This window comes from Carassius carassius, chromosome 14 (assembly GCF_963082965.1).
Source record: "Carassius carassius chromosome 14, fCarCar2.1, whole genome shotgun sequence".
NCBI lineage: Eukaryota > Metazoa > Chordata > Actinopteri > Cypriniformes > Cyprinidae > Carassius > Carassius carassius.
In genome coordinates this window covers 4,388,783-4,415,406 of record NC_081768.1, presented here as the reverse complement: position 1 = coordinate 4,415,406, position 26,624 = coordinate 4,388,783, and the positions used below count along the sequence as shown (strand labels likewise).

The window sequence follows — 26,624 nt, the reverse complement described above, 5'->3', positions numbered from 1 at the left end:
CTGTTCAAATTACACCAGAGGCCAGCCTCGAGAGGCTGGTTCCCTTAGTAGAATGTCTGACAGAATGGAAAAGTCTGCCGAATATATCTCAATGGGTCCTGCAGATAGTAGAGAAGGGTTACAGAATCCAGTTCGGTTCTCTTCCCCTGGCTACAATGGGGTGTTGCTCACAGTAGTGCATCCCGAGCAGGCTCTGGTCATGGAGCAAGAAGTGAAATCTCTTTTAGCGAAAAATGCTATAGAGCAGGTGTATCCTCCCGACAGGGCATCGGGTTTTTACAGCCGTTATTTCATTGTTCCAAAAAAGGATGGAGGGCTGCGTCCCATTTTAGATCTTCGTCTGTTGAATCGTACAGTTCAGAAATTAAAAAATTCAAGATGCTGACACTCAAACAGATCGTGACTCAAATCAGATCCGAGGACTGGTTCGTCACGATAGACCTAAAAGATGCGTACTTCCATATCTCCATCGTCCCTCAGCACAGGAAGTTCATAAGGTTTTCTTTCGGGGGCAAAGAATACCAGTATCAGGTACTTCCCTTCGGTCTAGCTCTCTCACCCCGCACATTCACGAAATGCGTAGATGCAGCTCTGGCCCCGCTCAGGCTGCAGGGCATACGTATTCTGAATTACTTGGACGACTGGTTGATTTTAGCGGAATCAGAACAGTTGGCGGTTCGGCATCGAGATGTCGTCCTCGCTCATATGCAGAAGTTGGGTTTGAGGCTCAATACCAAGAAGAGTGTGCTATCTCCATTACAGAGGACCACTTTTCTTGGGGTGGTATGGGATTCGGTCACGATGCCAGCCGCTCTTTCGCCCGCTCGTGTAGCCAACATCCTCACAGCCACATCAGAGCTAACGCTAGGCCAGTCACGCACTGTAAAACAGTTCGAGAGATTGTTGGGTCTCATGGCAGCAGCGTCCAATGTGATCCCCTTTGGCCTGCTGGGCATGAGACCTTTACAGTGGTGGCTCAGGACCAGAGGGTTCTCCCCGAGGGGAAACCCACTTCGTACGATCAAGATCACGCGGCGGTGTCTCTGCGCCTTGGTCATATGGAGAGAACACTGGTTCCTGTCCCAGGGTCCGGTATTGGGAGCTCTTTGTCATCGGGTTGCCATCTCGACAGATGCTTCCCTTACCGGCTGGGGAGCGGTAATGGAAGGCCGCTCAGCTCAGGGTCTGTGGGAGAGCCATCATCACTCTTGGCACATCAACTGCCTGGAGATGATGGCGGTCTTCAAAGCTTTGAGGCACTTCCTGCCAGACCTGAGGGACCATCATGTGCTGGTCCGCACAGACAATACATCGGTGGTCTCTTACATCAACCGTCAGGGGGGTCTGCGCTCGCGCCCACTCTGCAAATTAGCGCACCAGATCCTCCTGTGGTCCCTGGGGAAATTACGCTCTCTGAGGGCAATGTATATACCAGGGACTCAGAATATTGGAGCAGACACCCTGTCGAGGCAGGTGCTGAGGTCAGGGGAATGGAGGCTTCACCCCGAGGTGGTGGAGCTCATATGGGAATCTTATGGCCAAGCAGAAGTGGATCTGTTTGCGTCTCAGTACACGACGCACTGTCCACTATGGTTCTCCCTTACTCATCCAGCCCCCCTGGGGTTGGACGCTATGGTACAGAAGTGGCCGAGGCTACGTCTGTACGCCTTTCCCCCTGTTGCTCTGCTCCCAGGAGTTCTGGAAAGAGTCCGCCAGGACGGAGTAAGTCTACTACTCGTAGCTCCACACTGGCCGAGCCGAATCTGGTTTGCGGACCTGATTCATCTCCTCGACGGTCCTCCCTTGGAAATCCCGATCAGGAAAGACCTTCTATCTCAGGCCGGGGGCACTATATTTCACCCCTGGCCAGAGATTTGGAAGCTTTGGGTGTGGCCTCTGAGGGGGCGCAACTCATAGAGAGTGGTCTCTCAACTGAGGTTGTGGAGACCATTCTTAGCTCCAGAGCTCCAGCTACGAGGAAACTTTATAGACTCAAATGGAATGTTTTTTCTTCTTGGTGTTACCAACATCAGTGTGACCCCGTCCACTGCTCTGTTGGCTCAGTTCTTGAGTTTTTACAGGACCGCTTCACCTCTGGTCTGTGTCCATCCACCTTAAAAGTTTACGTGGCGGCCATTTCGGCTTTCCACGCCCCAGTGGGTGGTGCATCTCTGGGTCGTGACCCTCGACGCATCGTCTCTCCCTCGATGGGGAACGTCTCGGTTACGTCTGTAACCTCGGTTCCCCGAGAAGGGAACGAGAAGGGAACCTGCCATACTTCCTTCGTTCCTGTGATCGACTTGCTTCGGCATTTTTATCAATTCCTGGTCGTGACGTCACTCCTGACACTCACTCTCGCCATTGGACTAGTTGACATGGATGCTTCAGACGCACTCACGCAGAATGCGTTCCCAAAGCGTTATCGACGCATCGTCTCGTTCCCTTCTCGGGGAACCGAGGTTACAGACGTAACCGAGACGTTAGTCTAGTATAGAACGCATAGGTAGGTTTTTTTTTTTTTTTTTTTTTTATAAAATTAAACGACAAGAAAAGGAAAAGTGCTAGTGTTAGTTGGTTAAGTGCAGACGAAAACGATGAGTCTTTAGATGTTTCTTGAAAATGAGTAAAGACTCAGCTGTACGAATTGAGATTGGGAGGTCATTCCACCAGCTGGGCACAGTCCAGGAAAAGGTCAGCGAGAGTGATTTTGAACTTCTTTGGGATGGTACCACAAGGCGTCGTTCACTTGCAGAGCGCAAACTTCTGGAGGGCACATAAGATTTAACCAATGAGTTTAGGTAAGTTGGTGCCGTGCCAGTGGTCGTCTTGTAGGCTAGCATCAGTACCTTGAATTTGATGCGAGCAGCTACTTGTAGCCAGTGTAACCTGATGAGGAGAGGAGTAACGTGAGCTTTTTTTGGCTCATTGAAGACAACCCTCGCTGCTGCATTCTGGATCAATTGCAGAGGCTTGACAGTACATGCAGGAAGGCCCGCCAGGAGAGCATTACAATAGTCCAGTCTGGAGAGAACAAGAGCTTGGACAAGAAGTTGGGTTGCTTGCTCTGACAGGAAGGGTCTAATCTTCCTAATGTTGTATAAGGCAAACCTGCAGGACCGGGTCGTTGTAGCAATGTGGTCTGTGAAGCTTAACTGATGATCCATCACAACTCCTAGGTTTCTAGCTGTCCTCGAAGGAGTAATGGTTGATGAGCCCAGCTGTATAGAGAAGTTGTGATTAAGCAATGGGTTAGCTGGAATCACCAGGAGTTCTGTCTTCGTAAGGTTAAGCTGAAGGTGATGGTCATTCATCCAGCTAGAGATGTCACTCAGACAGGCTGAAATGCGAGCAGCTACCGTCGGGTCATCTGGTTGGAATGAGAAGTAGAGTTGGGTGTCATCAGCGTAGCAGTGATAAGAAAAGCCATGCTTCTGAATGACAGATCCTAATGATGTCATGTAGATGGAGAAGAGAAGTGGTCCAAGTACTGAGCCTTGAGGAACCCCAGTAGCAAGGTGGTGTGACTTTGAAACATCACCCCTCCAAGACACACTGAAGGATCTGTCAGAGAGGTAGGACTTAACCCACAGGAGTGCTGTTCCAGAGATTCCAGAGATGCATTTATTACATTAAAAAAAATGTACAAATTATTTAATATTTATTAAATATTAATTATTATTTACTCATTTTTATGACCAAAAATGTTATATAACTCTCCCATATTCTGTGCATGGCTTAAGCAAATGAACTCTATTTTCTATACTCTTCCTTGTACATTTATATTAATTACATTTTAAAATGTATTCAAATATAAAACAGTTGTTTAATAACAACATTTCACAATATTACTGTTTTACTCTATTTTTTTATCTATGTTTTCCTCAGTGAGAAAAGACGTCTTACATAAACATTTTACGTATATATATATATATATATATATATATATATATATATATATATATAAGAAAATAAATTGCTTATATAAAATAAATAACTAATCATTTAAATAAATAATACATTTATTCATATTTACTTTGACCTCCTGAGGCTGACAATCCATATTTTCCAAAGGTTAACCACCTCCTTGAGCAAAAAGAGAGAAAGCAGAGTGTTTAAGAGTGTATAAAATAACTGGCTATGGAATTTAATGAGAAATATTTGTGTTCATACTAAAATCTCTTGCTCTGGATTTATTCAGGGCCTGAAAATAAATTTTGAAAATGATTCCCTCTCTTATATGACTCTTGTGGGAGGATTTTTATTTTTATTCTGAGGGGTGGAGGGGGGCATTTTTCAAAAATCTATTTTATATCTCACCTAAATGTTTGGTCATGCACTGTATTTTTGTTATTACAATCGTGTAATTGTTGCACAATAGCTTACACAGCGCAAGCCTGATTTTGTAAGCTGTATGTGAGGTTTACACACACTCTTGTTTACAGTGTGTATGTAGTCCATGTGTGGTACAGAAGCAGCATGGACTGTTGTGATTCTTTTTTACACAGTACTACGGTGACCGAGAGAGCTCAGTGCACTGCATCTTCAGAAAAAGCACCAGCAAATCATAAAACATCTTTATCAATTTGACAACACACACACTGCAAATGCTCACAACACAACCAAATAAAGAAATGCACTGCAAATACCCAGAACACAAGCAAATAAAGAAACACACTGCAAATGCTCACAATATGGGGAGAAAATAAAGAATTTTATCTGAAGTGTATTTTGCAGTGTATTTGTATAACGCCTCTCAACAAAATAAAGCAGTATCGTGTTTGCAAAAAACATTTTGCACCAGAGGACTACCTTGAAAAAATGGAATATGGGTCGAGAAAGACGGTACTACGTCTGAAAGATACGGCTGTACCTTCTATTTTCAAAGCACAGGAAGAACAAAGTGCACATGTAAGTTGTCTTTTATTTCTCTTCCTATATGACCTATATGGCCTGTGAAAACATCAACTCTATGTGAATACAGGTATAATATGGGTCGATCTATACATGCGTCATGATTAAAATAATCACTTACTCTGTGGACAGCTGTCCAATTGGTCCATTCGGCGTGGGGCGTTTTTACCAGTTAATTTTGTCACACCGGAAAAAAAATCGAGTACTGCAGAATGGATCAGCGCCGTGAAATCCTCTGTAGATGTGACACAACTTCGGGCACGCTCATTTTGATCTGACGTGTTGAGCCTGGTCATCAATGGCAAAAACATGTCCTACTCTCTCTGGTTCTTGACTGTCTGAGAAGTCACCCTCTTCATCTCTCTCAAAATCAGCCATGTTCATCGCCATTCGTGTACTGTAAGGAAAATAGCCAGGCAGCTACTATTCACGCCGGTATGTTGACGGAATTCGTGGGATTTCATGTGTTGCGTGATATCTCTGCTCCGAAGTAGCAGTGCTTCGCCTAAGCAGCAGTGCTTCGCCTGTGCTTCCCCATAATATAGTCCCAAGTCAATATCTGCCTAGGAAATCGCCTAGTGTTAATCTGGATCGCTATTTGTACTCGTTGTGAATACGCAGGCCACAAGAAGTAATTAGGTGGGGTTTTTTTTTTTTTTTGATCACTTTTACTCAGGCCATGCTAGCTGGCAACAAAGGATTCCATTCATTGTGCTAAGCTAAGCTAACGCCGACCCAGTCAAACTAAAACAATGCATGCACTGACACAAAAATGCATTTGCCCACCTATCTAAATGTAGGAAATAATGTGAATAAGCCCTATTTCAAAAAACGGTTGAGTGTTCCTTTAATGCTTTTACTTTTGCATTTACTTCTAGATTTATATATAAAGTTGCTAAAACAAAACATTTAAACTACTGTACTTTTCTTACTGTATCACAAACATTCTAAATTAAAACCTACCATTGACAGAAACAGTCAGCTCTACTGCCTTTTCTTTTGAATTTAAATCTTTATCACAATCCTGCAGTTCATAAAGAACTTTAATTAAGAAGTTTTAAATTATTGCCTTGTTTATCTTAAAGTGCTCTTTTCCTTTCAACTTAGCCAAAAAGCCATAGCCTATGTGTTCACTGTAGACTTTAATTATATGTATTTATGGTGTAATTACTACATTTTTGTGTCAATGCATGTTCATATTTACGCAAACAATGCACTGTTATGTTAATCCAGTGCTTGCAATGCAGCAAAAATAGACTCGGTGTGGAAACGATCTGCACTGCTGCTGACGTACCGTTTCTAAACACACTGCCAAACTGCAACCGTGTGTGCAGTGTGAACGATTTAATCCATCAACATGAGGGTGGAAAAAATACGCACCACATACACATGTGAACCTGGCATTATGTTTGCGCTGCGAGTGTGCATGAGCACATGGTCTCCAGGAAAGCGTGCAAGCCTTGAATGGTTTAAACACTGGCAAGAATTAAAAAGAAAAAAATACAATTTATAAACTTTAATGAAGTTGCGACAATGCCTTGATAGTGCAAGTGACTATTCGTGTGTCAACTGTGCAGCTCACTTTAGAGCAGATGTGATGTGATTTCAAGCCATTTGCATTTTGAGAGAGAAAGAGAGAGCGCGCTGTGATTCATTCACACTGTTTGTGAAATAATGTCTTACAGAAACTTTTTCAAATTACTTTACAAGTTATTTAATGAAGAAATATGAATTGTACCTTACCTAAAGCATTATAATTATTTCAGCCTTTTTAGAGACCACCGATCAATTATCCCAAAGAGAATATCAGCCAATTGTGATCTGTAGCCGATCCATCCGAGCACCCATAAATACAACCCGAATTCCGGAAAAGTTGGGACGTTTTTTAAATTTTAATAAAATGAAAACTAAAGGAATTTCAAATCACATGAGCCAATATTTTATTCACAATAGAACATAGATAACGTAGCAAATGTTTAAACTGAGAAATTTTACACTTTTATCCACGGGGGCAACAAATGGCTAAAAAAGCAAGCAGTTTTGAAAAGATTCAGCTGGGAGAACATCTAGTGATTAATTAAGTTAATTGATATCAGGTCTGTAACATGATTAGCTATAAAAGCTTTGTCTTAGAGAAGCAGAGTCTCTCAGAAGTAAAGATGGGCAGAGGCTCTCCAATCTGTGAAAGACTGCGTAAAAAAATTGTGGAAAACTTTAAAAACAATGTTCCTCAACGTCAAATTGCAAAGGCTTTGCAAATCTCATGATCTACAGTGCATAACATCATCAAAAGATTCAGAGAAACTGGAGAAATCTCTGTGCGTAAGGGACAAGGCCGGAGACCTTTATTGGATGCCCGTGGTCTTCGGGCTCTCAGACGACACTGCATCACTCATCGGCATGATTGTGTCAATGACATTACTAAATGGGCCCAGGAATACTTTCAGAAACCACTGTCGGTAAACACAATCCGCCGTGCCATCAGCAGATGCCAACTAAAGCTCTATCATGCAAAAATGAAGCCATATGTGAACATGGTCCAGAAGCGCCGTCGTGTCCTGTGGGCCAAGGCTCATTTAAAATGGACTATTTCAAAGTGGAATAGTGTTTTATGGTCAGACGAGTCCAAATTTGACATTCTTGTTGGAAATCACGGACGCCGTGTCCTCCGGGCTAAAGAGGAGGGAGACCTTTCAGCATGTTATCAGCGTTCAGTTCAAAAGCCAGCATCTCTGATGGTATGGGGGTACATAAGTGCATACGGTATGGGCAGCTTGCATGTTTTGGAAGGCTCTGTGAATGCTGAAAGGTATATAAAGGTTTTAGAGCAACATATGCTTCCCTCCAAACAACGTCTATTTCAGGGAAGGCCTTGTTTATTTCAGCAGGACAATGCAAAACCACATACGGCAGCTATAACAACAGCATGGCTTCGTCGTAGAAGAGTCCGGGTGCTAACCTGGCCTGCCTGCAGTCCAGATCTTTCACCTATAGAGAACATTTGGCGCATCATTAAACGAAAAATACGTCAAAGACGACCACGAACTCTTCAGCAGCTGGAAATCTATATAAGGCAAGAATGGGACCAAATTCCAACAGCAAAACTCCAGCAACTCATAGCCTCAATGCACAGACTTCTTCAAACTGTTTTGAAAAGAAAAGGAGATGCTACACCATGGTAAACATGCCCCGTCCCAACTATTTTGAGACCTGTAGCAGAAATCAAAATTGAAATGAGCTCATTTTGTGCATAAAATTGTAAACTTTCTCAGTTTAAACATTTGCTATGTTATCTATGTTCTATTGTGAATAAAATATTGGCTCATGTGATTTGAAAGTCTTTCAGTTTTCATTTTATTCAAATTTAAAAAACGTCCCAACTTTTCCGGAATTCGGGTTGTATAATATTATTTAATTTTGGGTCTAAAAAAGTGATGTTTTCATGAAAATCACCTACGTAATAAACATAAGTCAAAAAGAAACATGCATTTGAGTGATCTCACACCCCTACAGCCCCTAATCACACACACACACACACACACACATGCCCCAGTTCTGCTGTGTAGTGGTGCTAAAGCATTAATAATGCAGAGCTGTTTGGAGGAGGTGCTGTTTATTCTGCATGAAGAACGAGAGGGAACAAGAAAGAAAAGAGTGAGCTGTACAGAGAAGTTTAGGTAAAGAATCAATGATCGAGCTGAGGAACGCGTGAGCTGAAGACAATAAACGTCTGAGGAAGAAGCACTGACAGACAACAGCAGGAACAAACAGATAATAGATGAATGATGCTGCTCTGAAAGACTGAGGGACACACAGACAGGAAAAAGAGAATCTGTGGGCCAACAACTCTTTCTTCCTCAACCAGGCAACATGCTCAATTCCAAAAAGTTACGTTGCCTCCGTCAGGCAAAGCAAGCTGCTTGTGTGAAGCGTTCCCTGTACATATGTCAGTCCTGTGGGTTGTCATTACCTCATCATGATCTCATCGTAACCTCCTTTGGCCGCATAAGGGCCGGCTACTAAAAGCATGAGCACACTGTAAACACATGCAAGGGGGTCCAAGGTTTGGCTGCTTAGCTTTGGAAATAGATGCTGGTAGATGCCACAACTACATCATTATGTGGACAAATAGGCATATTTTTCTGACTAATGAAATAAAAGCAACAAATAAATTCCAAAACCACAACAAAACAAGAGAGACGAGAGCAACGGGTCACATACTTCTGGAAGAGCTGAGCTTGGAGATGAACTGTGATGCCAACCACTTTCTTCAGGTATATAACAGCTACCTGAGTCTAGCTGGTGAAAACAAATCTATATACGTATATAAACAAAGATCTACAAAGAGAGAAATGTGGATTAAATGTGAATTATGCTGTCAGGGTTTGATATTAATAACTACTTTAGGATGGAAACTGAGGCAAAAATGAAGAGCCGTTCAGGTCAAGTTAATCAAGTCTGTAAAACCATGTGAAAGAAGTTTAGACAAAACAGATGAGACAGTCAGATGTGCTGCTTCTACTTTGTTTGCTGAAAATTAAATCTAATCATGCAGAATTTTATTTTGAGACCCTATGATCTCATTGCAAGACTTTTACCTTTTGGCCACATAAACATTTAACCTTATAATACAGTTTGTTTTGTATTTAATCTGCCTTGGCAATTTAAAACCAGACATTACAGAAATATGAGCATAAACAACTTCAAAATGTAATTAAGATACACTGACGTTCAAAACTGGTATTGGGACTTCTGTCACATGATCTTCAGAAATCATTCTAATATACTGATTTGCTGCTCAAGAAACATTTAATATTATTATCAATGTTGAAAACATTTGCTGCTTATTAGTTTTCGTTGAAACTGTATTTTTTTTGTTTGTTTGTTTGTTTTTAGAATTTCATGTTAAATAAAAACTTTTAATATAACCTTTTTTTTAACATTATAAATGTCTTTACCCTCACTTTTGATCAATGTAATGCATCTTTTCTGAAAAGGGTATTCATTTCTCTTTAAAAAAAGAAAAACCTTACTGACCTCAAACTTTTGCACAGTAGTGTACTGTATGTTAAGGGATTATAACATGTACTGTAGGTCAAAGGTCCCGGGCTGTTGTGGCGCAGGAGATAATGGATGGCAGACTAAGTGAAAAGGCAAGGAATCCTATGAATGACAGACTCCAGTTTCTCTTTCTGGAGGATTCTGATAAACGGGGATTACAGGGCAGTTTCTGACTGACAGACAGCAGCCATCTTCTTCTCAAACCCTTTCTTCCAGTCCACACACTAACTACTAGGAAAAGCTAAGAGGTGGAGAAGCATTCCTCCTCTAAACTAGATACCTTGAACCAAACTGTGATTAATGAAATTTGACAAGTTATATATATACACATGATGTCCACAGGCAGGTGAATGTTACACTTACACCAGTCTTACACAGTTACACCTTCTGTCTCTATACTCCTGTCTCTCTTCTTGACCTTTCCACCAAATCACTTCCTGAACAAATGCCTGCCAGTTTCTCACTGCCAGAAACTGATGTTTTTTTCCTCTCGACCACAAAAAATACATACACACCTCAAACAGAGATGAATGAGAAGAGTTGTGTTGTATTATTGAACACAAGAGCTGGCCTGAGAGAGAGAGAGAGAGAGAGAGAGAGAGGCCTTGGTTACTAACAGAGAATTCAGTTTTTATATTGAATTATGCTGTACCAGACATCTGCACTTTCGAATAGATCTCTCACCATGTGATGTTAAAGAAAGCAATGAAAGGAATATGTTGAAAATGCCACTGAAAACAGTCTAAAATTAAATCTAATCACACTAAAAATTAAGCTTCTTTGTTTAACATTTGAATATAGTTGTGACTGGATTCAGACTGCAGTAAAACGAAAGTTACACAATTGTTTTTACGACTGAACATTTCTGACATTTTCAAATACTCAAATACTAGTTCTGATCTCTAATAAGTTCACATGCCTTTGTAATTGCAAACGCTTTTAAAAATGCTTCCTTGTTTGACTCGGGGCTCTGTTCAAGAGCGTTTGACATGACAAAACTCTCCAATGTGAATCCACTAGGATCAGACCTAGCACTTGAGTCCTTGGAAGTGTTAGTATGCAATGTAAACTATTACATATTTCTTATCCCAGGGTATAAAGGAGTTTAAAACTGACTTTCATGGTCTTAAAGGGTTAGTTCACCTGCGCCAACAGTTGTACACCGGGGGAATGACTTATGAGGTCTGCGCTGCGCTGAGCATGCACGTTGGTTTTCATGCCCAAAACCAACCACCATACGTCATTCCCCCAGAACTGCTTCATTTACAACTGTGAGCAGAAGCTAGATTCAAGTGATTCAAGTAAGTTTTGGATTTGGATATTTTTCTTACAAAAACGCATCGATTCACAACAGGAAGTGTGCAAGACAATTTTTTTTGTGTGCACTTTTTATTAAACTTCTCTTGGACCGATGCATTGCAACACCCGCTGACAGGCATCAAACAGCTTGAAAGATCAAAGACCATTTTTAAAATAACTCCAACTGGATTTGTCTGAAAGTCATATACTTCAGGGGGAAACTTCAGGGTGAGTAATTTATGGCCTAATTTTCATTTCTGAGTGAATTAACCCTTTAATAACATGCTTAATTTACTTAAAAATATAATTTTTTATTTAATAAATACCATTTTAATGTATAATACATTTTATTTAAAAAATAATAATTTTAATATATCATAATTATTTTTAAATAAATCATTTAAAAAATAATACAATTTAAATTGTACTTTTGATTGTCACTGGGACAGTATCATCAAAGGTACACCACTGTGCCTTATTTACCACTAACATTGCAAATAAATTCCACAATTTAATTTAATTTAAATTCCACAAATTAAATTAAATTAAATTAAATTAAATTAAATTAAATTAAATTAAATTAAATTAAATTAAATTAAATTAAATTAAATTAAATTAAATTAAATTAAATTAAATTAAATTAAATTAAATTAAATTAAAAACACACTAACCCAGGATGTAACCCACACTGTCAGAAAAAACGAGCTCACAACAGCAGCTTTGATGCTATCCGCTGAATCTGTGCTTTTCAATTGTGTGGATCTTCTATGTCAGGCTTGAAGAGACGTTGCAAAGTCAACGGTCTGAAGAAGAAAGATTCGGAGGAATTGGCATTCGGTGTTGCTTTAAAGAAGCCAGACAGCTAACCACTATTCACACACTCGAACGCTGCCGCTATTCCCCCCCCAGCATCCGTGCACCCCATACTTTCAGAACCACTGCCTCAAAAAAATAATAGTCATACTTTAAGCACTAATGTGTACCCTTTAAGATGCTCATTTGCATCCTTTAGTGGGTAGATAAGGCACAACAGTGTAGCTTTGAGGGTACTGCCCCTGTAAAAGCAGTTACACCCCTAAAGTTGTCATTTTACTATTTTCTCTGACAGTGCAGAATATTATGAAATGCCTGTAGTCTTTTTGGATAGTCTTTGATTGTATCTTCTTCCCCCTGCCCAGATTCTCATGCATTAGTCAAAGTATGCCAACTGTTCACTCTCACAAACTCTTTGTCATGTCCGCCTGTGGACACGCACACATCACCTTCTGTCCATTCACACTGCACACATTTACCCACACTTCTTTGTGTTTGCATAACCATTCACCTCTGACCTATATCCAGACGTAAACCAGGTGAAAATACACTGAGTTGCTTTCAGTGTCATAAAATTCAGCTTCAGGGCGGATCGCCATTGATCCCCTGAGAATCCCCTTCACTGACACATACACGACATGGACAGCTAAAGCTAAAATAAAACTGCAGTCACCATAGGCCAAACATGCTGACCCACAGGTTAATAGAATTTGACCAGAGTGACAAACACACATACACACACATCAAAACTACACAGTGAATAAGCTGAAGCAGAGAACTGTAGAGAATAGCAGTACAGATGGGAAGAGGAAGATGAAAAGAGTGACAAAGCAGAGAAGAGGGAGAGAGTGCATGACAGGCCATGGGAAAAAAGCAAGCAAGAGAGATAGTCTGGTGAGATAGTAACGAAATCATTCAGCTGCATGGAGAAACATACTGGATTCAATGAGAAGAAAGAGTGAGAGGAGGGACATTAGCACACAAGAGACACAGATCTTCTGAGAGGGGGGACGCCGAAATCTTCCAACAGAATATTCAGGTCATATTTGATCCCAAAAAATAAAAGAAAAAATATGATTTGCTGAAAGAAAATGTAAACATGAAATGCAGTTAACAATCATAAAAAACTGCCCAATTATTTGAGGTTAAGTTGGCTGAAATAGAAAGTTGTTTGAAAAAATATATTTTTTAATAACATTAACACAGATTATTTATGCACAATAAGACCAGAAACATTATATTATAATTTAATCAGGGTCATTATTCAAGTTGATTTTTGCATCATTTTAGTATGTTTTTCTTCCAAAGATAACAATATATTACTGTATTAGCATTAATTATATTACTATTTTTATGTTAAAACGTTAAAATGTTAAATATTAAAAGGACACTTTTTGATTATTGTCAAATAATACAAATAAAAATTAGCATAGCCACAGAGAATAACAGGGATTACAAACAAACAAAGAAAAAAATAAGTTAAGCATCCAGAGATTTTTGGATAGGGAAAGTGCTTAATTATGTAATTACTGTCAGTCACAATGAAAAAAAAAAAGTCTTAATAATATTCCACAATGCTTTTATTTACTATAATAATAATTATGAACAAATGATAGTATATAATAAAATATAATTTTATTCTGTAATAAAATATTTTAAAAAATAATTAATTTCTTTTTAAGTTTGAAAAATAAAATAAAATAAAATAAAATAATCAACCTACATGACTTGGACATGTTTTGTGAGATTAATCCAGTAAAACTAAAGCATCTTAACACTGATTAAAGTCACAACCCCAGAGAGTTAACAGCCCCCATAGCAGAGACTTAAAGTGGGAAGAGGAGTGCGAGTGAAGTCTCGCTCACTCTGGGGCTTTGCCGCCCTTAATTAACTGAGCTGGCATTCTCTCTCGCACCATTAAGGAGGTTCTTACTCCGCTCCCAGCTAGGAGGCCTTTACAACAAAATTAAACTTGGCGCACTCGCATGACTAAAAGTAATAAAGACTAAAAAGGTCAGTCAACATTGTCTTACAGTGACTGGGGTAGAAACGCATTGCATGACATTAATTTTAAAAGTCTGATGGCATGTGCGTGATGAGATATGAAGATAAAAAGATGAGGGTGTGAGAGACAGATGTCATCCAGCTACACATAGAGGACACCATAAAGGACTTAATAAAGTAAATGAATATATTCTGGGTGAAATACAAGCATATAGTTTAAACTCGTCCTGCAGTTTACTAAAAGACCACTCGTGCTGGACTAGCAGAATGCAAAAAAGATGGATCAATTAGTGTAATGCAATGCAGATATTACTGAATACCACAAAAAGGCAATGTCTTATTTGTGACATCACGAATTTACTACACATAAAATGGACGAAGATCCTACAGAGAGTTAATATTTAGAGTTCACCGTTCATTTGGTATTCGAGATTTTAACATCATTAAAAAAAAAAAAAAAAAAACCAAATAACTTTTTTTTTAACATGGCATAATGTTCCAGAGGCTCTAAATGTTCTCTCAATTTGACAAACTGAGACAAGTGTTTCTCTCTTCACCGCACATTTAATTGAGCTCTTTAAAGTCCTTTTACAAACTGACAGTAAGTGCAGTAAATGCAGACGGTACACCAATATAAAAAGATTAATTATGCAAAGAAGAAATCATTTTTGGCAAGCACCGAGGTGAATGAGTGTCTTCCCAGACAGAAATTACTGCACATTTACGCGAATGCGACCTTGCAGCGAAACAAATGGAGAAAAAACGTGAATCACGCTATAGTCTACAATTATCATAATCATATGATGTAATAAGACTCTTTGATGAATGCTCCTAAAGATTTTTTCATTCTTATTTAAATCATGAAGTATTTATCCTACTTGATAATGGTCTAATTGAACAGAGTCATTGAGTTTGTGTTAATAGACTCATATCACTCTGCAAAACTGTCATACCTGCTTGCGATGACCTACTACTAGCTAAATTTGTCATATCTGAAATTCTAACAGGCATAGCATCTCTCAAGAGAGAGAAAAACAATGTTGGGATGTTGAATGTGCTGGAAACAAGTGTGGCACAGTCTTGTCATGCAGGAAATACCAATATCCTGTAACAGGATGCCCTGTGACCACTGTAGCACAACTCAGGTGAGACTAACCCACCCAACCGCTAAAAAGACACATATTTTCTCCTTACCGTAAACTCCTTGCGTTTGCACGTAGCGAAGGAATACAGAAAAAAATATAATCCAGAAAAGCTCCATCTTCAGGTGCGATCCCTCATTACCTGCAGGGAAAAACAAGGATAGCCCAAATCACTGCACAGGACACCACAGCACAGCAAGAGCTCAGCGTTAAAATGAGTGCTCCTGCAGCCAGAATCATTCCATCATCATCCTCATCATTAAAGTGGCCTAACAAAACATTATTCACCGGTTGAAGTATTTTTATCCTTGCATTGTTCCAGTGCATGCATGCACGGGGGTTAAGAACAGACAATTCATTTGCCAAACCTTGGATTATCTGCAGATTAAAGGAACTGTGCTATTGTTTGATGGGATTGAATGCGGCAATCATGGGTTATTTCTGAAATTGGTGGGCGGTTAAGGACAATCGAATACATGATTTATTAAACCTGACCGGAATTCAGTATCATGCTGGTCAGGGCAACAATGACAACTTTTTGCTGTAAAAAAAAAATCTCTATTTTGGTTTCTAGATTTCCAACCATCTTGGACCAGATTCAAAACATGCTACCAGCAAGTAATATCACTTTAGGGTGTTCAAATTGTTTTTTTGTTTCTTTGGTTATTTTTTTATGTAAAATGGTAACATTAGCTTCAGCTAATGGTCATCTTAAACTGTTTTTTCCAACAGAGGTCTGAGAAATTATGTTAGAAGGTTGTTCAATCAACTTTAAGACTGGTTCGGACTGTATTTGTTTCATCTAAACATCGAAAAGAGCATTTAGTAACTGCATTGACAATAAACAAATAATGACATTATTTAGCACTTTACATTTCACATAGGCCTACAAAACACTTATATTTTACAAAATGATTAATGAATTTCAACAATACAGAAATCTCTAAAGAAATTCTTCAGAAATAGTATTAAAAACACTTCAATTCTATTAGCAAGTAGGCTATAATTTGAATACAAATACTATACGCTACATAACTTAAATGTGCAGTAAAACATCTTAAAGACATTTTAAACAAAACACAAACGTTTTCTGTGATATATTTGCCACTTGTATCTCTAAAATATTTATCCTGACGAAAAGTCCTCGAGCAGCGTACTGTTGCTATAGTAACTGCCTCAGGCGACCGCGACTTCGAGGATGTCTATTGTTCTACTCACTTGTAAGTCTTACTTTTATGGTCATTAAAATGCTGTTAAAGGTTATAAACGTGTATGCTTTTAAGACCCCCAACAACTGTTTGCCTTTTTTGAACGTTCAAGCCTGAATCAAGGGGACGTTGAGCCCCCAGATGTCGCAATAGGAATAAACCTGTGGTAAGTGCAACGTTACTAGAAGCACCAGTTCAGTGAGGCATATTAGTATAATAATTCAAGAGTTAATAATAATTCAGAATTTCTCCACAGTCTGAAGTTTAAATTCATGAACACTTAGTCGCAGCTCATTTGAAATCCATCTGAACAGGTTTATACATTCATCATCTAGCAGCGCTAAAAGTCACACACTCGTTAGTAAGAAAAGTTCTCTCGTGTCTGGTACGCACTATTTAAAGTGAGAATGTGTATCAACTTCTACCTGATTTTAATGTTAAAAATGAATTTCACTGATGTTGTTTATGCAGTCTGGCTATTTGGGACTAAACCCGTGTTAAATGAGATGAAGCGTTTTTAGGATACCTCACAAAACACCCCAGTATTTGGGTGTGGACGTCGTGCGTTCACATTTCAAAACCTCTCTAAATAATAAAACAAGTAGCGCCTACCTTTCTCACTCTGAAGATCGCTGCCTTTCGAAATAATTCCCTTAGAAAAGCACGACTTTCAGCAGAACGCTAGAGTTCCAGGTGTTTAGTTTGTTGCGTGCTCGGCGGGAGCGCGCCGATGTCTCTGCATCCAGAAGATGAAGACAAAATTGCAACACATTCTTCCGAGCAACTTCAGCTGAGGTGAAACTCTCGAAGGCGGCGCGCATGCACACATCCAAGAGCGAAATTGTGGAAAGCGATGTGATCTCTGACTGAAACTCTTGTCCTGTGATGCTCTCCTGTCAGATGCGTGCTCATCGGTGGCTCTCTCAAGAGTGAGGCGGATGGAGAGGTTGCGCGTCAGTGTGGAGATGCGCGCACAGATCTCACTGAGTGATGCGCGTCTGAGATCTGGAGAGTCTCTGCGTAAAGCGTGTCCAGGTCTGCTGCTGTGGTTTATCAGAAGTGTCCGGGGTCTAAACTGTATAAACTCTAGGCTTTTTCCAATAGTGTTTTAGTGGAATCTCCAGCTGCGCAGCTGCGAACGAAGGACTCGCCCCGGTTCCCGGAGGACCAATTAAATAAGAAGAAGAAAATAAATCACAATGTCTCAGCCACCCCTCCTCTTTATTCCCCCTCTCTCCTCCTCCCGCTTTCTACTCCATCTCCCTTTCCATCAGTTTCTCAGTGTCTGTCGTCACTGATGGTGCGGATACTTTTTGAACTGAAGAGCTGCTGCTCTTTACCGATAGGTGGCGTGTTTGAGCTAATTATAATTCCAGAGAGCGCTCGCCATCACTCCTGCCCTTATTCATGACGGAAAAAAAAATCGTGCATTAGTTCAAGAATCAAAAGGCTTTGTAATACGTCAGTATATTATATCAAGACATCGTGTAGGCTGTGTGGTGTCAGAGTTGTCTTGTGGTTTTGTTTCGAGGTGAATGTCACTAAAACATGTCTAGGTAAAATTTCACCTCAGATTCAAAAGGCAAAAAAAATTAATAATAATAATAAAAAAATAATAATAAATCTAATATTTCGACATATATTTTGCCTAATAATAACCTTTCATTACTATGGAAATTTTTCTCAAAATTTATAGACATTTTATTTTTTAACTTACGTTATTTATTTAATCATAAAAGGCAATACAGCAAACAAGGCCATAATAAATATGTATTTATTTTATCATTTCACTATTTATTTGTTTGTTCAGCATAACACTAATGAGAATTTTGAGGTAAAAAAAAAAATTCCCAATCTTTTCGTAAATGTATGACACATTCAGTATTGCAACATGAACACATAATCAAACACGCTAACTTTGGAATACATTTGAGCTAATTCAAGCTAAATTAAGTGGTTTTCTTATAGTCATTACAAATATTACTTGTTATGAATTTAAAAACCTGACTTAATAAAGTAATTTTAAGGTTTAGATCATAGATAGAAAAACGCACTTGAAAAGTTTTTGAAATTTCACAAATGAAATGTCTCTGAATTGCTGAATTGTCTTTGGGGGCGGGGCTTTGCAAAGGGGGCGTGCCACTTTGGAAAAAAGACAGTTTCGTGAAAAACTTCATTTTTACATGTCATATTACCTGATGCATATTTCTAAAATAAGTGTGCTGAGACACCACACAAATCTCAGTGAAAGTAGAGAAAACTGTTTTTCTTAGATCTCAAATATAATGACAGTTATGGCATTTTTATCCCATCAGAAACACTCTCTGGCCATCAATCGTTTTGCATGTCGGAGCTTGCTGACCTGTTTTGGAGGGTGCAGTTTTCCAGAGAAGGTGAGTCACTTTTTAAAATTTAGCAAAAAAACTACATTTTCACTTTTTAAAGTGAGAGATACATCCGAATCCAGAGAATTAACGCAAATCCACTGGGAAGCCCTGCCTGGGACAGAGAGAAATTAAACATCAGTTTAATGCACAGACAAATCTAGAAGCATAAAATATGCTGAAATTAAAAATCAGTTTCAGGATGTACTGTAGAAGAAACCGCCAGTCTGTCTTAATCCTCCTCTCTCCCTTTCTACGTCTTGCTTGTTTGGGAGACAGCCAGCAGCCTTGGCAAGGATCGTGAAGAGAACATCATAGTTTAGTTCATCACAGTAAATGTGTGTGAGAGGCTGGCAGAGCCGGACGAGCGGCTGACATCCCCGCTGCGTGCCCCAGGTGTGTCCTCTCCTGCCCAGGGCTAGCGCATGGCACATGAAAGCAGGATGAGTGCTCTATGGACTAGAGTGGAAGACAGAGAAATACTCTGGCCAAATGAATGTGTGAGCCAGGGGAATGCTGTCAGCAAGCATGTGTCAGTGTGTGGGAGGATGTCAGCTTTCCCTGGCTCCTCTTGTGCTGGCCACAAAGGAGTACACTTCTCTTACTTCAGATTGAAAATTTTTCTCAACGAGACGTTAATTAACGGGATGCTCTGCTTACAGTTTGCATCGCCACAAATCCCTGGGTTTATTCTTGTTTATACATATTTAACATTTAAAGGGAAAGTTCATGCAGAAATTAAAATTCTGACATCACTCATCCTGCATGATTTTCTTTCTTCTGTGGGACAGAAAATGAAAACTTTTGAGTAATGAAAAAATGGATGGTGGATTACTGTCAGTTCCATAAAAGACAAAACGGCAGCATATAACTATCATATATACATAATATTTGCTTATTTATTTTTCTGAAGCCATGTGAAAAGTACAGGCCGATTTAAATAGCTCTTTACTTCAATTCTTGCTTTCGGTCATAGTTTTCAAAAGCAACACAATCACTTATTCAGACCTTGGTTGTTTGGAGTCTCTAACATCAATCTTGACACAACATTTCATATTTACTTTATGTACAGTATATATGAGAGGTAAAACAAAGAGTAAGCTTTTCGGGGAACAATGAATGAGTTTCATTCAGTATTTCTGCAGATTATATAAATAGAGGAACAGAAGACAATTGATTTTGTAATTAAGATTTTAATTGAAACAATTTCTTATAAGAACTTTATTTTTCTAGTTTATACTTTTGTAATTAAGAAATTTCTCTATGTAACTTGCAAAGAACAGACATCGGTTTTTTACAATTTTCATAAGGGAGGTACTACAGCAGAATAGGTTAAAATACAATTGTGAGGGAATTACTACTGGACCCAAAATTACAGACACAAGTGATTAAGTCTTTGAAAGTTTATTTTCAGTTTCTTTAATATCAATGTTCTCAGGATGCTGACAGGTCCTATCCAGGCCAGAAGGTGGCTACAGTGGAGTAAGCAATGGGAGCATTAGTTCAGAGGAAGGTCTGGAGGTTAGCAAGTTAGCGAAGCAGGAACGGAGTAAATCGGCTTACAGATATTGCATGGATCAGTATAGCTAACAGGATTTAGTTGGTCTTCTGAGATGGATGGGGTGATCTACTTGGGAATCGAACCTTGGTCTACAACATGACAGGCTGAGACACAGTCCACTGTGCCACACAGGAAAGTCTACCAGCGTGTTCTAGAAGGCATTCTGAGAAGTAATGGAGTAGAGAACAAACAGAGACAATGCAATCCAATTTCCTTTATCCTCTTCCAATCCCATATCCACAACTATTCAACAATCCAAATCCACAATGAGCTGACAATCCAAATCCAGAGCAGCAAATTTACTAGTCAATCAAAATTACTACCTCTTGATAAAGGTTTAGGCAGAGAGAGAAAATTCAGGTTCCAGGCAGGGTAGAGTTCACAAGCTTCAAGGATCTGATTCAGGAAATGGCTGGAATGTTCCCCAATGAGCTGATGAGACAATCTGGCAAGGAGGTAAGAGCAAGACTGGCTTATATAGTTAGGGAGACAGGTGAAACCAATGAGGGAAATTAAAGAGGAGTTACGAGGCCAGGAACAGGAAGCTGGATGCTAGTTGCCAAAATAAAAGTCTAACAGGAAGTGCTGACAGAATCATGACAACAATATCCAAATGATTATTACAATTTTATTTAGTATTACAATTAGTATTTTATTTAGTATTACAATAATATATGTGTGTGTGTGCTGTATATATTTATTATGTGTATATATAAATACACACACATGCATGTATATATTTCAGAAAAATATGTTGTTTATATATTAAATATATTTATTTATAATATAAATTAGATGAATATAAATATAGACATATAAATGCACATAAATATTTTCCAAATATATACTGTATGATTGTGTATTTATATATACATAATAAATATACACAGAATACTCACATATTATGCAGACAATTTTATTTTGTATGCAATTCATTATTTTTTTGCAAAAAAAATGTGTAAGTGGACATCAGAGAACAAAAGATTAAAAAAGTAATAAAACTTATGTTTGACTCTTTAAAAAAAAAAAAAAAACAGGGGAGGCACTATAGCAGAATAGGTTAAAAATACTATATTCCTTTGAAATATCCTTTTAAAAAAATCCAAATGCTTTTTTAAAATTTTATTTTTGCTACCAAAACACTACTTTTTCAGAATTTTCAATATTTCGAGAAATAATAAAAAAAATGTATGGCAGTTTCCACAAAAATTACAGGTTTCAACATTGGTAATAATAAGAAATACTTCTTAGGGAGCAAATTTGCGTATAAGAATGATTTCTGAAGGATCATGTGACACTGAAGACTGGATTAATGATGCTGAAAAAATTAGGCTTCGCATCACAGGAATAAATGTTGATTTTGAAGTGTATTTAATAGGAAACAGTTATTTAAATCTGTAATAATATTGCACAATATTACTGTTTTTACTCTATTTTTGACCAAACAAAAAAATTTATTTCAAAAAGTCTTACAGATGCCAAACTTTCGAGTTGTAGCGCAACAAAACAACTATCCCAGAACCTTAACAAATATAGAAAAAAGGGGGTAAAAACACTGTTTTGGCAAGTGACAGCAGATGCTGCACTTAAGCACTGAAAGCATGTGATGGCATCTCAAGTTGTAAAATTCAGCCTAAATCACAAACCCTAGAGAGCAAGAGCCACTAATGCTGGACTGATCTAATAGAGAAGCATTTACAGAGTCTGCCAGATGTTCACACTTTCAGAAACGTGAACACAGACTTCTCAGGAGCAGCACAAAAGTTTGGTTAACTCTGCAGCTTAAAGCTAGAATAAACACTGAAAACTTTAAGTATGTAAGATCACAACTGAAAGTAGCAGCTTACTAAAATAAGGCTGTAATAAAATTGGTTCTAAATAGCAAGGCTGGGTAACTGATTTGAATCAAAAGTGTTACAAAAAAAGGTTACAGTTGATAAGGCGCTAATCATAGGAGATTTTAATATTCACGTTGATTATTCAAATGATGCATTAGGACTTGCGTTTACTGACCTAATAAACTCTTCTCACTCATCGTTTTAATCATACACTAGATTTAATTAAATCGATCTGATATAGATATCGTACCTCAATGTAATGATGTTACAGACCATTTCCTTGTATCGTGCATGCTGCGTATCACTGATATTAACTATATGTCTCAGCGTTACCGTCTGGCCAGAACGCATATAACCTGCCGATCTATCTCAACTGCTATTTGTACCCAAAAATACACATGAACTAGATGAAATGACTGGCAACATGGGCACTATTTGCTCTAATACATTAGAAGCTGTTGACCCCATCAAATTGAAAAAGGTTAGAGAAAAACGTACTGTGCCATGGTATAACAGTAATACTCACTCTCTCAAGAAAGATACTCATAGTCTTGAACGCAAATGGAGAAAAACTAACTTGGAAGTTTTTAGAATTGCATGGAAATACAGTATGTCCCGCTATAGACAGGCTCTAAAAACTGCTAGGGCAGAGCATATCCACAAACTCATAGAAAATAACCAAAACAATCCAAGGTTTTTATTTAGCACAGTGGCTAAATTAACAAATTACCAGACGCCACCTGATTCAAATATTCCATCAATGTTTAATAGTAATGACTTTATGAATTTCTTCACTGATAAAATAGATAACATTAGAAATACAATAGCGAATGTAGATTCTACAGCGTCTAACACTTCAGTTTCATCCATCGCACCCAAAGATAAACTGCAGTGCTTTACAAATATAGGACAGGAAGAGCTAAATAAACTTATCACTGTATCTAAACCAACAACATGTTTATTAGATCCTGTACCCACTAAGTTACTGAAAGAGTTGTCACCTGTAGCCGAAGAACCACTTCTCAATATCATTAACTCATTATCTTTAGGTCACGTCCCAAAACCATTCAAGCTGGCAGTTATTAAGCCTCTTATTAAGAAACCAAAACTAGATCCTAGTGAACTGGCAAATTATAGGCCTATTTCAAATCTTACATTTAAGTCTACAATTTTAGAAAAAGTTGTGTCTGCTCAATTGAGCACCTTCCTGCAAAAAATTATCTGTATGAAGAATTTCAGTCAGGTTTCAGGCCCCACCATAGCACAGAAACTGCACTTGTTAAAATTACAAATGACCTGCTTCTTACGTCAGATCAAGGCTGCATCTCATTGCTAGTTTTACTTGATCTTAGTGCTGTGTTCGACACCATAGATCATGACATACTCATAGATCGGTTACAAGCCTATACAGGTATTCAAGGGCAGGCTCTAAGATGATTTAGATCCTACCTGTCCGATCGCTACCATTTTGTTTATTTAAATGGGGAGTCATCTCATTTATCACCAGTAAAATATGGAGTGCCACAAGGATCTGTCCTAGGTCCCCTTCTATTTTCAATATACATGTTGCCCCTTGGTAATATTATTAGAAAATACGGAATTAGCTTCCACTGTTATGCTGATGATACACAGCTATATATCTCAACGAGACCAGATTCAACTTCTAAATTATCTAAGCTAACAGAGTGTGTTAAAAATGTAAAAGATTGGATGACCAATAATTTTCTCCTATTAAATTCAGATAATTTTGGACCAAAAAACCATACACAGAATCTTGTAGATTACAATCTGCAACTAGACGGATGTACTGTTACTACCTCTACAGTCAAAAATCTGGGTGTTATATTAGACAGCAACTTGTCTTTTGAAAATCATATTTCCCATGTTACAAAAACTGCATTCTTCCATCTTAGAAACATTGCCAAGCTACGAAACATGTTATCTGTTTCTGATGCAGAAAAGCTAGTTCATGTATTCATGACCTCTAGACTGGACTATTGTAATGCACTTCTAGGTGGTTGTCCTGCTTCTTCAATAAACAAGCTACAGGTAGTCCAAAATGCAGCAGCTAGAGTCCTTACCAGGTCAAGAAAATATGATCATTTTACCCCAATTTTACAGTCTCTGCACTGGCTACCTATTAAGTTCCGTATCAGTTACAAATTATCATTACTTACCTATAAGGCCCTAAATGGTTTAGCTCCTGCGTACCTAATTAGCCTTCCACCACGTTACAATCCATCACGCTCCCAAAGGTCACAAAACACTGGACTTTTGGTAGTTTCTAGGATAGCAAAATCCACTAAAGGAGGTAGAGCTTTTTCACATTTGGCTCCCAAACTCTGGAATAGCCTTCCTGATAATGTTCGGGGTTCAGACACACTCTCTCGGTTTAAATCTAGATTAAAAACGCATCTCTTTCGCCAAGCATTCGAATAATGTATCTCTTAAATTGTGAGTGTCGTTGCATCTGATCAAATGCGCATTCTTATTCTTTAGCTTTGGGTTAAACTAATTAATTTTCCTTTGTTGGATCAGCAGCTATGCTGATGATGTCTCTATTTGTTTCTTCGTTTTGCCACGGGACTAGGATTTACACAAGCTCCAGTCTGGATCCAGAACACCTGAGAAGAGATGATGCTGACCCTCATAGGACCCCAGATGATGCTAACCCTGAATCAACAACAGAACTAACAAATATTGCTACAAGTGTGACTGCATCATAATAATTGCTGTTAATAATGTTCATCGTCTGGCTGACTATGTCTTGTATTAATTTGTCTGCACAAACTGACAGTCACCACTTATAAGCTACTACTAAATATTGTAGAAACGTAATTTCCTGTAAAGTTGCTTTGTAACGATTTGTATTGTAAAAAGCGCTATACAAATAAACTTAAATTGAATTGAATTAAATTGAAGAGTGCACTCTTCAACTTGGATTACAATGACGTCTTTCCAGTCAGACCTGACTGCGCCTCATTTCCGGTCCAGTCAGAGTTCTGGTTAGGTCTGGTCATCCTCTGGTGTATATATATGTATCAGACTCCAGCTGAGGCATGTCAGCCGCCTCCATGGGGGCAATTATTCAGAGGTGTAATTGGCAGAGCGGCGCACGGAGATGCCCTTGGGAGCCAACAATTCATAACCTGCTCAAAGCCAATATCCGATACCTGAAAATGTGCTGAGACAAGAGACGAGTGTGTGAGAAGAGATCACACAGTGAGATGGACTGCTTCACCACAGAGAGAAGTAATGGCTGTGTATTGATTGCTCTCAGCCGAGACTCTGATTTCATGTTTAAAACAACACTGATCCTCATTAGGCCGGGGAGGGAGTACAGAGAGACAAACACTCTGCTATCACTTCCAAGGACACACAAGTGCACAGAAAAAGAGGTGAAACCAGGAGGAGAGGAGCAGATGAGGACAAGAATGGACAGGAGCTTCAATCCTTAAAGGGGTCAAAATGTGAGGCATCAAATTTTCATTGATCTTTTGAGGTGAAAGAGTTCAATGTACCATGAAAACATTCTGTTACACTTTCATTACTTCAAATATCCTCCACGGTGGAAAGAAAAAAAAAGTGTATGTTCAGAAACTTATCTACGGAAATGATTCACATGAACTTCCCAAAACTTTCTGACATCAAGCACATGAATCATCTCAACATGACCACTCACATTTGACACCTATGAGACATACAGAAACTCTTTACTGGATATATATTAATGTTATAATTATTATTAGTTTTTCATTAGTTTTTCTAATGTTTATGAATAATAATAATTATTATTATTGTATTATGTCAACAATAATAATAAAAATAACAACAACAACAATAATAATAATAGAAAAAATAAAATTTGAACGACTGAAGGAATTAATGAAATATGACCTTTTTTTTTTTTTGCACAAAAACTTGATAACATTATAAGTGGACCTCAAAGGGGGAATCATAACATAAATAATAAAACTATTATATGAGACTCTTTCAAAAAGATTCATTTTCAAAGTGGAAAAAAATAGATTTCCAAACAGATAGTGACAGAGAGGACGAGGGCGAGTCTTTGGAAATCTATAAGCACTGCTGCAGACACAGACTAATTCTTGTTTTTTCCCTCTCGTTAAGAAGCATTCATTTGGTAGCTTGGCTCCGTATTGATCTTCAAGGCCTTGAAAGAGTCTAAAAACAGAACTCAACAGTGAACTCGGATACTTCAATACATTCTGATAAGAATAAACACACTCACACATAAAGTAAATGTACAATGTGGGCAACTTTGCTACTTAAACTGCTCTCCAATCAAATGAGCAAATCCAAGGCCAAATGCATGTGTGTGTGTGTGTGTGTGTGTGTGTGTGTGTGTGTGTGTGTGTGTGTGTGTGACCCTGGACCAAACC

General features: G+C 38.5%; 1 protein-coding gene across 1 annotated transcript in view; it reads right to left on the bottom strand.

Moving 5' to 3' along the window:
• The window catches only part of LOC132156757 (MAM domain-containing glycosylphosphatidylinositol anchor protein 1-like), a 270,738-nt gene extending 252,915 nt beyond the window's left edge, over positions 1-17,823 (bottom strand). Inside the window, exons 1-2 of the mRNA XM_059565763.1 lie at positions 17,051-17,823; positions 15,283-15,372 (exon numbers count right to left, since the gene is read on the bottom strand). Coding sequence (XP_059421746.1) covers positions 15,283-15,349 — 67 coding nt within the window. The 5' untranslated portion in view covers positions 15,350-15,372; positions 17,051-17,823. The remainder of the gene's footprint in view (positions 1-15,282; positions 15,373-17,050) is intronic.
• Positions 17,824-26,624: the final 8,801 nt, after the last annotated feature.